The 14533-nt window shown below is 33.3% G+C and overlaps 1 protein-coding gene and 1 pseudogene across 1 annotated transcript; both read right to left on the reverse strand.

The window, feature by feature from the left end:
• Window positions 362-3658, reverse strand: LOC18773423 (beta-glucosidase 12). Its single transcript, XM_020566597.1, has 13 exons — window positions 3460-3658; window positions 3238-3307; window positions 3064-3122; window positions 2877-2952; window positions 2520-2597; window positions 2333-2420; window positions 1987-2242; window positions 1703-1818; window positions 1400-1617; window positions 1279-1310; window positions 1055-1157; window positions 865-973; window positions 362-744 (listed from the first exon to the last, which is right to left on the reverse strand). The coding sequence occupies exons 1-13, from the start codon at window positions 3622-3624 to the stop codon at window positions 576-578; spliced, it is 1539 nt and encodes a 512-aa protein (XP_020422186.1). The 5' UTR covers window positions 3625-3658; the 3' UTR covers window positions 362-575.
• Window positions 6480-14533, reverse strand: part of LOC18773122 — a 22248-nt pseudogene continuing 14194 nt past the window's right edge.

The following is a 14533-nucleotide window of genomic DNA, read 5'->3' on the forward strand; positions in this document are numbered from 1 at the left end:
GTTTGTGGAAACTAGATGTATGAAGATAAAATGCCATGAGGAGCATGAGGAACGTATATACAATTGAAAAATATATTAGATGAAATATTATTTAAAAAAAACTAGGTTTGTACGTAGAACCATGCACTTAAAAATGAATCATTCCGGTAAACTTGGCCTTTTCAAGAAGAGTTGACATTTTTACAAGTGTTTTGGTTCACGAAAGAGTCAGAAGTCCCATGCTATGTTGTCAGATATGATTCAAATTAATGCTTAAAAAAAGGAGAGAGAGAGAGAGAGAGAGAGAGAGAGAGAGAGAGAGAGAGGCCATCTCAAAATTTTGAGACTTTGGTTCAATCCAAAATATAAAAGATAATAGAGATGCCTTGGGAAAAAAGTAACCAATTCACGTGCTTTTTATTGCTGAATATTTCGGAGTGCATTCGCATTATTGAAGGAAAGAAGGAAATACAAAGAGGGAACCAAGGGATTCAAATTTGACATCCCTCTAACATTATTGTACGGAGGTGCATTCGCATTATTGAAGGAAATACAAAGAGGGAACCAAGACCAACAATAACTATAGCTTGATTTCTTCACTTCTTGAGCAAATTTTTGAACCACTGTGCTGAGCGTTTTTCATACCTTTTTAGTCCATCTTTGAAATCCACATAGTTGAGACCGAATCGAACAGTGTATCCAGAAGCCCATTCAAAATTATCTAGCAATGACCATGCAAAGAATCCCTTCACTTTAACACCATCCCTACACATACAAAACAAAACAAAAAACAAAAAAAATCAAATTCGTTAATGTCAATGTAAGGATTCAAATTCAATATCCCAAACATAGTCTTAATTAAATAATTTGTTAATCAACACTTACTTTATTGCTGCTTGAACATAACAAATGTGGCGATGATAGTAGTCGATTCTATCGGTATCATTAAGGGCTTCCACAAGTGATAGATTGGGATCATCCAACTCATCAACGCCTACAATATAATGTGTTTTCTGTAGTCTATAAATATATGTTGAAACATAGATGGTGCAATTAAATAAGGCTGGAAAATTACCATTCTCAGTAATGTAAATGATTGGATCATTATACTTTTCCTTTACGTACACTAAAAGATCGTGAATTCCTTTTGGATAGACATATAACCAGCTTGAGCCAGCCTAAAACAGCATTGGAAGATACGTGAGATTTTTAGGAGTCAGATTTGCATGTGGAAAACAATATTTAATCAATCATACTATACTAATGGCTTAATTAGCTAACACTTGATTTGATGTGTACCTGTGGACCAATGAGGACCCCGTTAAGTTCCGCTGCCACACCATATATGAATGTCAGAATTTAATTTTTCTACGAAACTTACAATTTCTCCAAGCAATTAAGTTTTTCATTTTGTACTCACGTGATTGATTAACGCGAGGATCTGTTACATAGCTTGCCTTTACAGAATTGTTGTGACCTGCATAGCTTGCATAGTAAGTAGTATAATAATTTAGTCCAAGAAAATCAAATGACCCAGCTAGCAACTTGGAGTCTTCTTCATTGAATTTTGGTAATCGAGGTCCAACAAGAAGTCTCATGCTGTGTGGATAATGGCCACTTGTAATTGGCTCCATGAACCTACAAAAACATGGAAGTGCCAACCATTAACAGAGCATCATCCAAGTTATACTAGCTAGTAAATTTTATATTCATAAATACTTGCCATCCAAACATAAAATCCAAAGCCCGTGTTGCTGCATTTCTATGGTGCGATGCCTCAGAAACCGGCTTAAACCAATGTGACACTAGTGTTATCCCTATCACGCCTTTTTGAGATGCCTGCACAACAACGATAGTGTTTGGTCGATTCAGAGCCAAAAACATATGGTACAATCTTTGTGAAGAAAAAAAAAAAACAGTATTAATTCCATTTTGTATTGCTACTTTATTTGACCGACTAATATAGAATTCTCAATTAGGGCCCAATATTAAAGATAATAATCTTACCTGATATTTACTCCTGTACACTTGGACAGCAGCTGCATGAGAAAGGAGGAGGTGGTGTGTTACTAAATATGGTTCACGTGCTGAATCTCCGCCGGTGCAGTTTAGTTGTTGCCAGTTGGAGCATCGTCCCGGTGCGAATGTCCCGATTGCATAACCCATGTTACTAACGGTATATGGCTCATTCAACGTAATCCAATACTTTACTCTATCACCAAATTCCCTAAAACAAAGGTCTGCATAGTCCCTAAAATAATTGCTGTATATACACATTTCAAAATATATATGTTATGGTACTATTTATTTGATCAAATAATGAATTTTATACTCATGATAGAATGTCACTTACACAATCTGATGGCTTAACAAACCACCAAATTCTTCTTCTAATGCTTGGGGAAGATCCCAATGGAAGATTGTTGCAAATGGCTTTAAACCTATATATATATACAGTAAAAGCAAATTAAATTGATTATATGATGTTTTAAGAGTTTTACATATCGATCATTGATCTTTTAAGGTGAGGTATGCTTTACCTTGGCGTATGGTTTCATTGATGAGCTTGTTGTAATATTCAATTCCAGCCTGGTTTACTCCCCCACTTAGCGTTCCATCTAATAATTTAAAACAAAACACAACAAATAAGGAAATAACTCGATCTAACAAGTACAAATTATCATTAAGAAAAGTTAAACTATATATTATTGGCCTTGAAATTGGACTCCATTAATATGATTTGGTTAAACTCTTTCAGTTAACTATTTTATATGACAAACGAATCCTGGTTATAGTGTACAATAGAGAACAAGAAAAGTGTTTTCTAGCAAACAAAAAAGACAAAAAGAAAAACAAACAGAATTGCCATGTGTACATATTGAGGATTATCAACTTACTTGGTAACAATCTGGACCATGAGATAGAGAACCTATAAGCATCCAACCCTATGTTCTTCGCAATTGCCAAATCTTCCTATATATAGTAAGACACAAGTACATATAATCATAAGAAAGAAAATGAAAATTGAGGAGCTCATCTTTCGATGCCCCCTATGTTTTCTTACAAATTATGAGATTTTTGAACCTTATAGCGGTGATATTGATTAATAGCAACATCTCCGTTGGTCCCATCTGCGATTTTTTCTGCAATTAACCATAGAAAATTTTGACTATTATGCATATACATATGTAATACCAACTTGTTCACACCATGCATATACGTATGTACTCTAAGTGATTATTTTTTTTAGAGGCAGACCTGGATATTGGTGAGTGAAGTTATCCCATATGCTTGGTCCTCTACCATCTTCAAAGGCAGCACCTTCATACTGAAATGTACACACACACATATACAAATATATGTAAAAGTACGTAGACAATGAATGCTTATTATTGGTCTGGCATTCAAAGTAAATTAAACCTAATTAATCATATGACCACAAAGTAAAGAGTAATTTAATTAGCCCCGCAATGGACTAACCTGGTAAGATGCTGAAGCCGCACCAAATACGAACCCTGTTTCGAAACTGCTCCTGTTGAGAAAGTCACAAACAACTGGTGGATCTGTAGCAGCTTCGCTACTTTGCAATGAAAAGCCAATGACTAGCACCAGACTCAACAGCAAAGACTCTAATTGCATTTCCATAGCTAACTTGAGGCCTTTGATGATCTAGGTAAGTTGGCTCTTCCTTGCAATTTGCATGTCCTTTATATAGAGGAAGGTGTACGCACTTCACCCGAGAATAATAATGTTTTTGTAATCACGATTGGAATTCAAAGGGTGTGCTGATCAGGTTCTGCCAAATCGTACGAAATTTTTTTTGTAAATGATTATTTAGTCTCGTGTATCTGCATCTGCATGCAGAATATATTTCTTTTGTGCATGGAAAAATCTTTTAAATTTTAAATTAGAAGAGTTTTTGAGAGGGTTCTTTTCGAGAAAAGAACTGGAAAAAAAAAAATTTTATTCTCAAACTATTTTAAGGAACCAGTTCTTAATATAAAATTATTATTAAAAAAAAATATTGCTTGCCTCCTTTCCTGAAAAAATACTTCTTTTTTCTGCAAATCACGGTTTGACATATGTGCAAAAATAATTTATCAATAACACAAAAATAAAAACTTCTACATACATGTCAAACTGTAGAATGTAGGAGTTTCTACTTACCAGGGAAAGAATGAAGTATTTTCGTAATAAAAAAAACCAAGTGTGATCAAATCTTAAACCATTTTATTGCAATCCAACTAAAAAAAACTATTTTCATGATATCATAGCTGGCAGTAAGGATCCTTTGAGCCTGAGTTTGGCGGGTTAATTAGTCATATAATTGTGAGAATGTGAAGAAATGTCACACATCTATTTCCTTCACTGTCAATTAATTTTAGGGTTAAACCTTGACTTCCTTCAAGAATACCCTTTGCATAAGTGCTAACATATAATCCAAGGGATCGTTTGTTACATAGGATTGGCTTGGACTAAATTTAGTCATATGTTTGTTTTATCTAATCTTAGTCTTAAATGAGATTGCTAATACCGGGCCCACCAAAAACACCTCCTTAGGAGAGGACTAATAAACCTATGTGGAAGAGAAGGATTAACTAGTCCTATGCTCACCAATGTATAACATCCATATATTATATTGTAATAATAATAATATATATTATTATTATTATATACTATATATTTTATATTATAATATATATATACACACACATATGTACACGTATATAATATATGTATATATGTGTATATACATGTATATATGTATATATTACATATATTATATAAATATATATACTATACATCAGTTTTGATCTCTTGGACTATAAGGGTCCAAGAAATTTGTGGTCACTTATCGTTAGATGTAAATTCAACGGTTCACTTACTCTTGCACTCATTTTAAAATTTTTTTTTGAACCATTGAATTTACATTTAACGGTGGGTGACCACAAATCTCTTCGTATATACACATATGTTATACATATTACATATATTATATAATATACATATGTATATACACATATATTATTATTATAATGTATCCATTTATATTATGTATTATAGTATACATATATACATGTATACATGCACATATTATTTAATATATATAATATACATATATATACACGTATATTATTATTATTATTATATACCCATATTATATATTATAATATACATATATACACATATACTATTATATACATATAGACACGTATATACATATATTATATGTATACATTACATATATTATATAATATATAATATATATATAATATACATATGTATATACACATATATTATTATTATAATAGACCAATATATGTTATATATATATTATAATATACATATATATACACATATATACACATATATAATATAGGTATAATATATGTGTATACACACACACAGACACACACACACACATATATATATATATACTTACTTTAAAAAATAAAAAAATTTAGTTCTAGTCCTAGCATACACCAAATGCAGGATAAGTGTTATCCAATTTAGAATAAGCCAAGTCAAGCCATGACAACCCCTAAGCATAGTCCATGCCAAGACAGTCCTGTGTAACAAACGAGCCCCAAGTGTATTATACATTACAGGCTCGCTTGTTATCCATTCTCCACGTTCCAGAAGTACGTAGCATCTGAAAATTCTACACATATATTATACACATTAATTAAGCATTGGTTTGTGGGAATTATGTATTTGAAGGTGTTGATTATTATTAAATGGGTGATTTGCGTATCGCATGTGATTTTGGGAATTCTTTCAGAATCTCCTGTATGTATATAAAATTCCATGAGGAGCACGAGGAACATATATATAATTACAACATGTATATATGATAAAAACTTGTGCAAGCAAGGTGTGTACGTACAGGCCTGCACCTATTAACCAATATTCCGGTAAACTTGGCCGGTTTCGAAAAGAGTTGAGAGTTCAAAAGTTTTTTGGTTCAAGAAATATACTCATAGCACGTTACCTATGTTCAAGAAAGCTGTCCGCACTGTTTAAGAAATCAGAAGTACCGGATATATACTGTCAGATATGATTCAAATTGATGCTTTAGTTTTGTTAGTTGTAGGAGTGGCTATATAGTATTCCCTTAAGCAGAGAAACTGTAATGAGGGTAGAGTGTCAAACAGAGTGTTCTTGTTCTTGATTATGATATATATGTGAAGGCAATTCAGGTTCCCTCTAAAATCAATTGGCAATAGGTGGAGTAATCCAACTTCTTATAAATTCAGGCTAAATTTCTTAATTTTTTAATATGGGACAATTACTCTCAACAATATTTGCAGATCGCATGTGATTAATTATAATTTAGTTTATAGTATTGGGATTCAAATTTGGTGTATACAAATTTGACACCCCTCACTCACATTATTGAACACTAACAACATCCACGTTATTGAAGGAAATACAAATATGGAAGCAATACGAACAGTAACTATAATCAGATTTCTTCACTTCTTGAGCAACCTTTTGAACTAGTGTGCCGAGCGTTTTAAGTACCTTTTAAGTCCATTGTTGTAATTCACGTAGTTGATAATTGAACAGTGTATCCAGAATTCCATTCAAAGTTGTTTAGTAATAACCATGTAAAGTATCCCTTCACTTTGGTACTCTTTCTGCGCGCAGAAAAACAAAAGTAGAAAGAAAAAAAAAAACAATGCGTTGATGTCAATGTGCGGATGCAACACCCAGTCTTAATAAAATCATATGCTAATAAACACTTACTTGATTGCTGTTTTAACATAATAGATGTGGTTATGGTAATAGTCAATTCTATTTGTGTCGTTAAGGGCTTGCGCAAGTGATAGTGATGGATCATTCAACTCGTCAACGTCTACAATTAATATAATGTAATTTATGCATTCTAAAAATTTATTCTGAAACATTGTTGATGCAATTAACTAAGGCTATAAAATAATTACTATTCTCGATAATGTAAATAAGTGGATTATTATATTTTTTCTTTATGTAGAGTAAAAGATCATGAATTCCTTTTGGATAAACATATAGATACCAACCTGTAATCCCATTTGAAGATAATTGAGATTTTTAGGAGTTACATTTGCACGTAAAAAATGATGATATGTCCAAATTATGTTAAAAATTATTTTGATGTGTACCTGTGGACTAATGGAAACCCCATTAAATTCCGCTGCCACAATATATATGAATACCATAATTTAATTTTTCTACAAAACTTAAATAGCTCCAAGTAATTAAGTTCAATTTGTACTCACATGATTGATTAACACGAGCATCTATTAAGTAGCTTGCTTGTTGTGACCCGCATAGCTTGCATAGTAAGTAGGATAATAATTTATCCTAAAATAACAAAAAAGGACTGTTATGTACAGTATTTAGGATGATTATCTTACCTGGTAATAGTCTGGGCCATGAGATAGAGAGCCTATAAGCATCTAACCCTATATATTCTTCATAATCCCCACATCTTCCTGCATATAGTAACAGACAAATATATATAATTGTAAGAAAGAAAATAAAAATTGGGGATCTCATCTTCAACGTATGGGGTAATTGAAGTGTGGTACTGGAGTAATATATATAATAAACAATTCAATAATGTAAGGGAGTAGCCATCACGTAGGGCACGTTTGGCTTTGTACGTCTCAAAATCAATTAGTAACTTATAAGTCTATGCAGAATATTTTTCTTTTGTGCATGGGAAATTTTTTTAAATTTTAAATTAGAAGAGTTCTAGAGAGGGTTCTTTTCAAGAAAGGAACTGGAATTTTTTATTTTTTTATTTTCTATTCTCAAACTATTTTAAGGAACCAGTTTTCAATATAAAACTACTAAAAAAAGAGGATATTGCTTACCTCCTTTCTTGAAAGGATGCCTCTCCTTCCTGCAAATCACTGTTTAATATATGTGCAAAAATAATTCATCAAAAATACAAAAAGAAAAACTTCTACACACATGTACCAAACTGCCAATGACAAAAATGTAGGAGTTCCTACTTACCGGAGAAGGAATGAAGTATTTTCCTTAAAAAAATAAAACCAAGTGTGATCAAATCTTAAACCATTTTATTGCAATCCAACTATATAAAAAAAAAAACTATTTCCTGATATCACAGCTGGCAGTAAGGATCCTTTGAGCCTGGGGTTGGCTGGTTAATTAGCCATAGAATTGTAAGAATGTGAAGAAATGTCACACATCTACTTCCTTCATTGTCAATTAAATTTAAGGTTAAACCTCGACTTCCTTCAAGAATACCCTTTGCACAAACGCCAACATATAATCCAAGTGTATTATACATTACAGGTGCGCTTGTTATCCATTCTCCAAGTTCCAGCAGTACATAGCATCTGAAAATTATTATGAAATTTTTTCTTGCTGTTATATCTCTCAATGCTGACAAGATACGAAATTCTATACACATATATATTATACGCATTAATTGAGCATTGGTTTGTGGTAACTATGTATTTGAAGGTGTTGATTATTATTAAATGGGCGATTTGCGACATGTGATTTTGGGAATTCTTTCAGAATCTCCTGTATGTATATAAAATTCCATGAGGAGCACGAGGAACATATATATAATTACAACATGTATATATGATAAAAACTTGTGCAAGCAAGGTGTGTACGTACAGGCCTGCACCTATTAACCAATATTCCGGTAAACTTGGCCGGTTTCGAAAAGAGTTGAGATTTCAAAACTTTTTTGGTTCAAGAAATATACTCATAGCACGTTACCTATGTTCAAGAAAGCTGTCCGCACTGTTTAAGAAATCAGAAGTACCGGATATATACTGTCAGATATGATTCAAATTGATGCTTTAGGTTTTTAAATTTTTGCTTCAGTTAAAAATATAAATAGAGTAAGTGTATTGTAGCAAGAACAAAGAAGGAACAAAAAAGGACTGTTATGTACAGTATTTAGGATGATTATCTTTCTTGGTAATAGTCTGGGCCATGAGAAATTGTAAGAAAGAAAATAAAAATTGTAAGAAAGAAAATAAAAATTGGGGATCTCATCTTCAACGTATGGGGTAATTGAAGTGTGGTACTGGAGTAATATATATATAATAAACAATTCAATAATGTAAGGGAGTAGCCATCATGTGCTGCACGTTTGGCTTCCTCCACCCAAAACCAATTAGCAATGAGTAGAATAGCCCAACTCCTTATAAGTCCATACAAATGGGGAGTACTAGCTCAACTCCTTATACAATCTCATGTAAGGTTCTTTTAACTTTCTAAGACATTTTTTCACATCCTCACAGTTATTAGAAACCTTTGCAATAGCCAATGGGATGTAGACCAATGAAAAAAGGCCTTGACATACCAGTGATCTTATGTTAAAAAATCCACAGTACCTTTGCAATGTGTGCAAGAAATCACCATTCCCTTTCTTAAATTTGGCAATGAAAGAAACCTTTGCAATATATTTTATATACTTTTAAGTAAGAAAAGAATGATAATTTAAAGCTAAAATTTTTGCCATCTAAGAAAATTGTTAAAGATAATCTTCTTTTACTAAATTAGTTGAGATATTACTTTTTGTTTTTTTTTTGTTTTTTTTTTTTTTGGGATTAAGTAGGGGGCAAAGCCCCAAGAAACAGTTTACACACACTGGTCTAAACAGACCAATTTAGAACGAACAATTCCAAGCAGATCATCAACAAAGTTGAGATATTACTTCGTTGAACAGCCGCCTGAGCAAAATGGGTTCAATGAGGGAGAAAAACTTTGTTATTAACAAGGGGGAAAAGGGCGGAGAGTATGTGAAACACACTTTCTTTGAACCAGTCTCCATTTGAACCAGTCTTGAGCTGCTTGTTTTTTCAAAGCAAAGATTGCAAATAGATTTGTAAGTGGATTCGCAAACAAAAAGTCATTAGTGCATGCTTATCATTCATATATTAATTTATTGTGGTAGGTATAACTTCGACGCCAAAGTATGTACAGTACGGTGGCAATTGGACAAGCAGTATCAATCGATCTGAAAAATCATCATTACTTCTGCACGTAATTTCTTGCTGTTATCTCCTAATGCGTGTGCAGCTAACAAGTCAAGTATATGTAATTTAATTAAGCATTATATATATATTTGAGGGACGATCTTTAGGATAATCGTATGAAATTTTTTTTTTTTAATGATCCAAATCTTTTATTTATTAGGTCTTCATTTATAGATCATCTTTACAAAAACTTAGGGAGAAATTGGAAACCATTTAGACATCTAATTGTGTCTACAAAATCAATAAACATGGTACTAAAATTTGAATAATTTAATTGAGTGGTCAAATGATATTGGATTCAAGAGATTTTTTTTTATAGATATGATATTTGAATGAATATCTACAAAATAGATTGTTTGGATTAATAAAATACAATCAAGAGTATGCCCTACAAGGGTATCCCTCAAAGCATCTATTTTTCAAATCTTCAGGGTTTGGATTATTTGAGGAACACACTTTAGGGTATCCTACGAATATTTTTTTTAACAATCCAAACCGTCTATTTTTCAAGTCTTTATTCATTCTATCATCTTGGCATTACGATAGAAAAATTGAAAATTATTAAGGCATCTAATTGCAAGTAATAAAATAGACGAACATGGTGCTTTCAAGAAAAGACTAAAATAACAATCATATAGTAGAGTAGTTAAATGATTTCCAATTCAAGTGATTTTTTATACAGATGATCTTTGAGAGAATATCTAAAATTAGATAGTTCGAATCATTGAAAAACGATATGTGATGGGCCCTATAAGGGTGCTCCTTTTATATATATATATATATATATATATTTATATGTATATTATCACAACGAGGGGCATGAGGAACGTATATACAATTGACATTCTAAAAGTTTATTAATTAGTTAAGAGGTCATGTGGAGGTCACGTTAGCTTGAGCTAAACAGTTTGGTGGTTGTTAGATTGTTAAGCTTCTGTTAAGGTAAGCAAAGCTATACACGAGAACAGATTAAGATTTTCTCTCTTGTCTGATTCTGCTTGTTCTAAACTGCTATCAGTATTGTGCATGTGAGTAATGTTAAATGTGGCAGTGTGTTTGGAGTGAATTCAAAGCTTTAGTTTTGACATGCATATATCTGCAGATAGAAGCTTTGATTTTAGGCAATTGAATGCATATCTTGATTATCTGGATGATGAATTTTTTTTCTAAAGCGTCCAATCTGGTGACTCCAGTGAAACCTCTACCAACCAAAAATTCGTTTGCTTGGATGCTCAAGAAACCAGTTATCATCCTCTTGTCACAATTTCCCGTTCCTTTTGAAAAGACAGGTCTCTATCTCTATGGCTGCCTTTTCTAAGGCAGTTATCATAGCGCTATATATATCATTTTGATATATAAAAAACCCTTATTTTTATTTTATTAATCATTTAAAATTCAACTTTGATACATCAATTTGGTGTACATAGTATTATTGTACATGCATACCATCCACATTATTAGAGAGAATACATATATCCAAAGAGGGATATAATATGCTTAAATATATATGCATATTACGATAAATCACTATAATCAAATTTCTTCATTATTTCTTCAGGAAACGTCTGAACCAGTGTGCTAAGAGTTTTGGGTGCCTTTTAGTCTATGTTTGTAATCCATATAGTAGATACCAAATCAAACAGTGCATCCAGAACTCTATTTATAATTGTCTAACAATGACCATGGAAAATATCCCTTCACCCTGTCACCACGTCTACAAGCACAAAAAACAAGTATACAGAAAAATCAAATACAAGGATGTCAATGTATTGATTCAATAAAGTAAAAGTAATAAGGCTAGAGCATAGACTTATTTAATTTGTCAATAAGCACTTACCTTATTGCACTTTGAATATAATATATGTGGTGCTTGTAGTAGTCAATTTTAGTGGTATCATTGAGGACTTCCGCAAGTGATAATTTGGGATTATTGAACTCATCGATGCCTACAATGCAATGCGTACCATGTAGTTTTAAATGCAAATTTTTCTAGCGCTGAAGTGTATTTTGCACCATATAGATGTGAAGCACTAATAATTAAGGTTAAGAAGTAATTACCATTCTCAGTAATGTAAATTAGGGAATTACGATACTTGTTCGTTGTGTAGATCAAAAGTTCTTCAATTCCTTTGGGATAAATATTTAGCCAGTCTAAAGCACCTTGCACTCCATTTAAAGATAATTGAGCTGTGGAAATACTAATAGCTTAAATTAGTAATTTGATGTGTGTCTTTGGATCAATGGGATCCCATTACGCTCAGCTGCCACAATATAAATGAATGTCATAATCTAATTAGTCTAAGAAATTAAAATCACTTGAATTAAGCTTTCAGTTTCTACTCACATGAAAATGTAACGCGAGAGTCTGTTGTTTAGCTTGAATAACTACTCTTATGTGCATCGCTTGCATAGTAACTAGCATAGTAATTTATTCCAAGAAAATCCAGCGACCCAGCTAGCAACTTCGATTGAGCTCTAGTAAATTTCGATAACTGTCTACCAAGAATGGCTAGCATGCGGCGAGGATATTCACCACTTGCGATGCGAGTGGCTCCGCAAACCTAAAAAGGGAAATTTCCAGAAGTATGAAGTTATTACTAGTACAAAGCATTCTTAGTTAATAAATTATTCACAAAGAAAAATTAAAATCAGTTGATATTGTAATTAACAATATACTTACCAGCATCCATACATAAATCTAAAACCCGTAAGGCAGGTGCTTTATTTTGCTTTGATTCCGAAAGAGGCACAAACCAGTGTTTCACAATTGTTATCCCCATCAACCCTTTTTGAGATGTCTGCCCAAGGACATGAATTTTGGTTTATTTAGAATGAAAACATGGTAAAACCATTTTTTATTTCGGCATTGAAATAATATTATTGATTCGTATTGAATTCTCAATGAATACAAAACAAAAGAGAAACAATTTAGCAAAACCTGATATTTAGTCTTGTACAATTTTACAGAATTTGCATAAGCAAGTAGGAGGTGGTGTAACACCAAATATGGCTAAGTATCCAAATTGCCGCGGGTGCAATGGTTGTGCTGCCAAATTGAGCATCGTCTCGGTGTGAAGGCCCCGGTTGCATAACCATTGTTACTATTGTTGTACAAAAACACTTCAAGACCTTGTCGTTGATGGACTATGCGATGACACACACACAAACCCTTTGAGATAAAACACACACCGAAGAGAGAAAGTAAACACACTCAAGAACACAAAGATTTATAGAGGTTTGGTCTCATGCCTATGTCCTCTTGGTGATCCACCTCAGAAATTCACTAGCATGTAAGAACGACTTTGGTTACAATCAAGAACTCCCTTAGCTCTCACAAGAACCCTAACTCTCTTTTCTCTCATCCTTGCTCCAACCCTTTGATGCCCTTGAAAACACCCTAGAATTCACCATTGAATTCTCTTGTGTCCCTCTCTTAAAAATTCTCTCTTGAATTTTCCTCTCTCATATTTCTCTCTTTAACTTAGCTCTAAAAGTCCTATTTATAATGCATAAGACTTTTGCTACAAGCTAACTAGGAATAGGAAACTAAAACCCTATTAAATTAGGCTAGAAAACCCCAAAATAATAAGAAAAACCAAGTCAAACACGCCAAGGATCCGCGATGGATTCGTGACGTCTGCTCGAATGCCTACACTTCCACTCAAGCGCTTGGGTTTGGGTGAAAAATCGTCTCTCTGCCGCTCGAACACCAAAACCCAGAGCACTATTCTGAAACTTCTTTTTTTGTCGTTTCTTCTTCCTCCTTTTGCATCTATAGTGAGCTAAATTCAGCAATCTCCACCTTGGCAGACCATTAATCACCTATGAACAATTGTTGACCCCTAGAACATCTTTAACGTCTTGAAAACAGTTCTAGTAATTCTGAAGAGCTCCACCATGACAAGAAGCCTCTTGCTTCAATACACCATAGGTGAGAAGGTGCTCTACCAAATGCTAAACTTGGTCCATCTGGACCTCTTGTGTAGGAAAGAGATGCCCCATGTCGAACTCCTTGCTCATCATCTTTTTGGAACATTGAATTCTTGACAGGCCTTGATACACAAATTGCATACCAATTCTTATTCTATAAATCCCCACGTAGCCATGAACTTTGCTCTTGGATTTATGAACTAACTCCTTCCTTTTCATCAAAGCACCCATCCACTCCCTGCAAAATGGCATCAATATGCCCTGGAGAAGAAGAGAGAACTGTTACTTCTACTCCATGTTTCCAAAATAAAGCTAGATCCTCCAACAATCCTTCTCTACCAACACTGTAACACCCCATCTCAACTGCCATTGCACACCCTCCATTTGAAGCAACCTTTTTTTGGTCTACGATAAAAAGACGACACAAGGCTTTTTATCTGTGAGAAAGAATCTTAAAGCACGGAATGTTTGCGGGTTGCCCAGTCCCCGAACATTCCAGCGTAACATTGCAACTCGTGAACAATCCCGCGTAACATTGTCATTTCTCGTGAAGGGCCCGGACCCCGGGACCCATCACGGGTGTGCGCTTAGCACTAGATGTATGTTCA

Source organism: Prunus persica, chromosome G6 (genome assembly GCF_000346465.2).
Source record: "Prunus persica cultivar Lovell chromosome G6, Prunus_persica_NCBIv2, whole genome shotgun sequence".
In the NCBI taxonomy this organism is placed as follows: Eukaryota; Viridiplantae; Streptophyta; class Magnoliopsida; order Rosales; family Rosaceae; genus Prunus; species Prunus persica.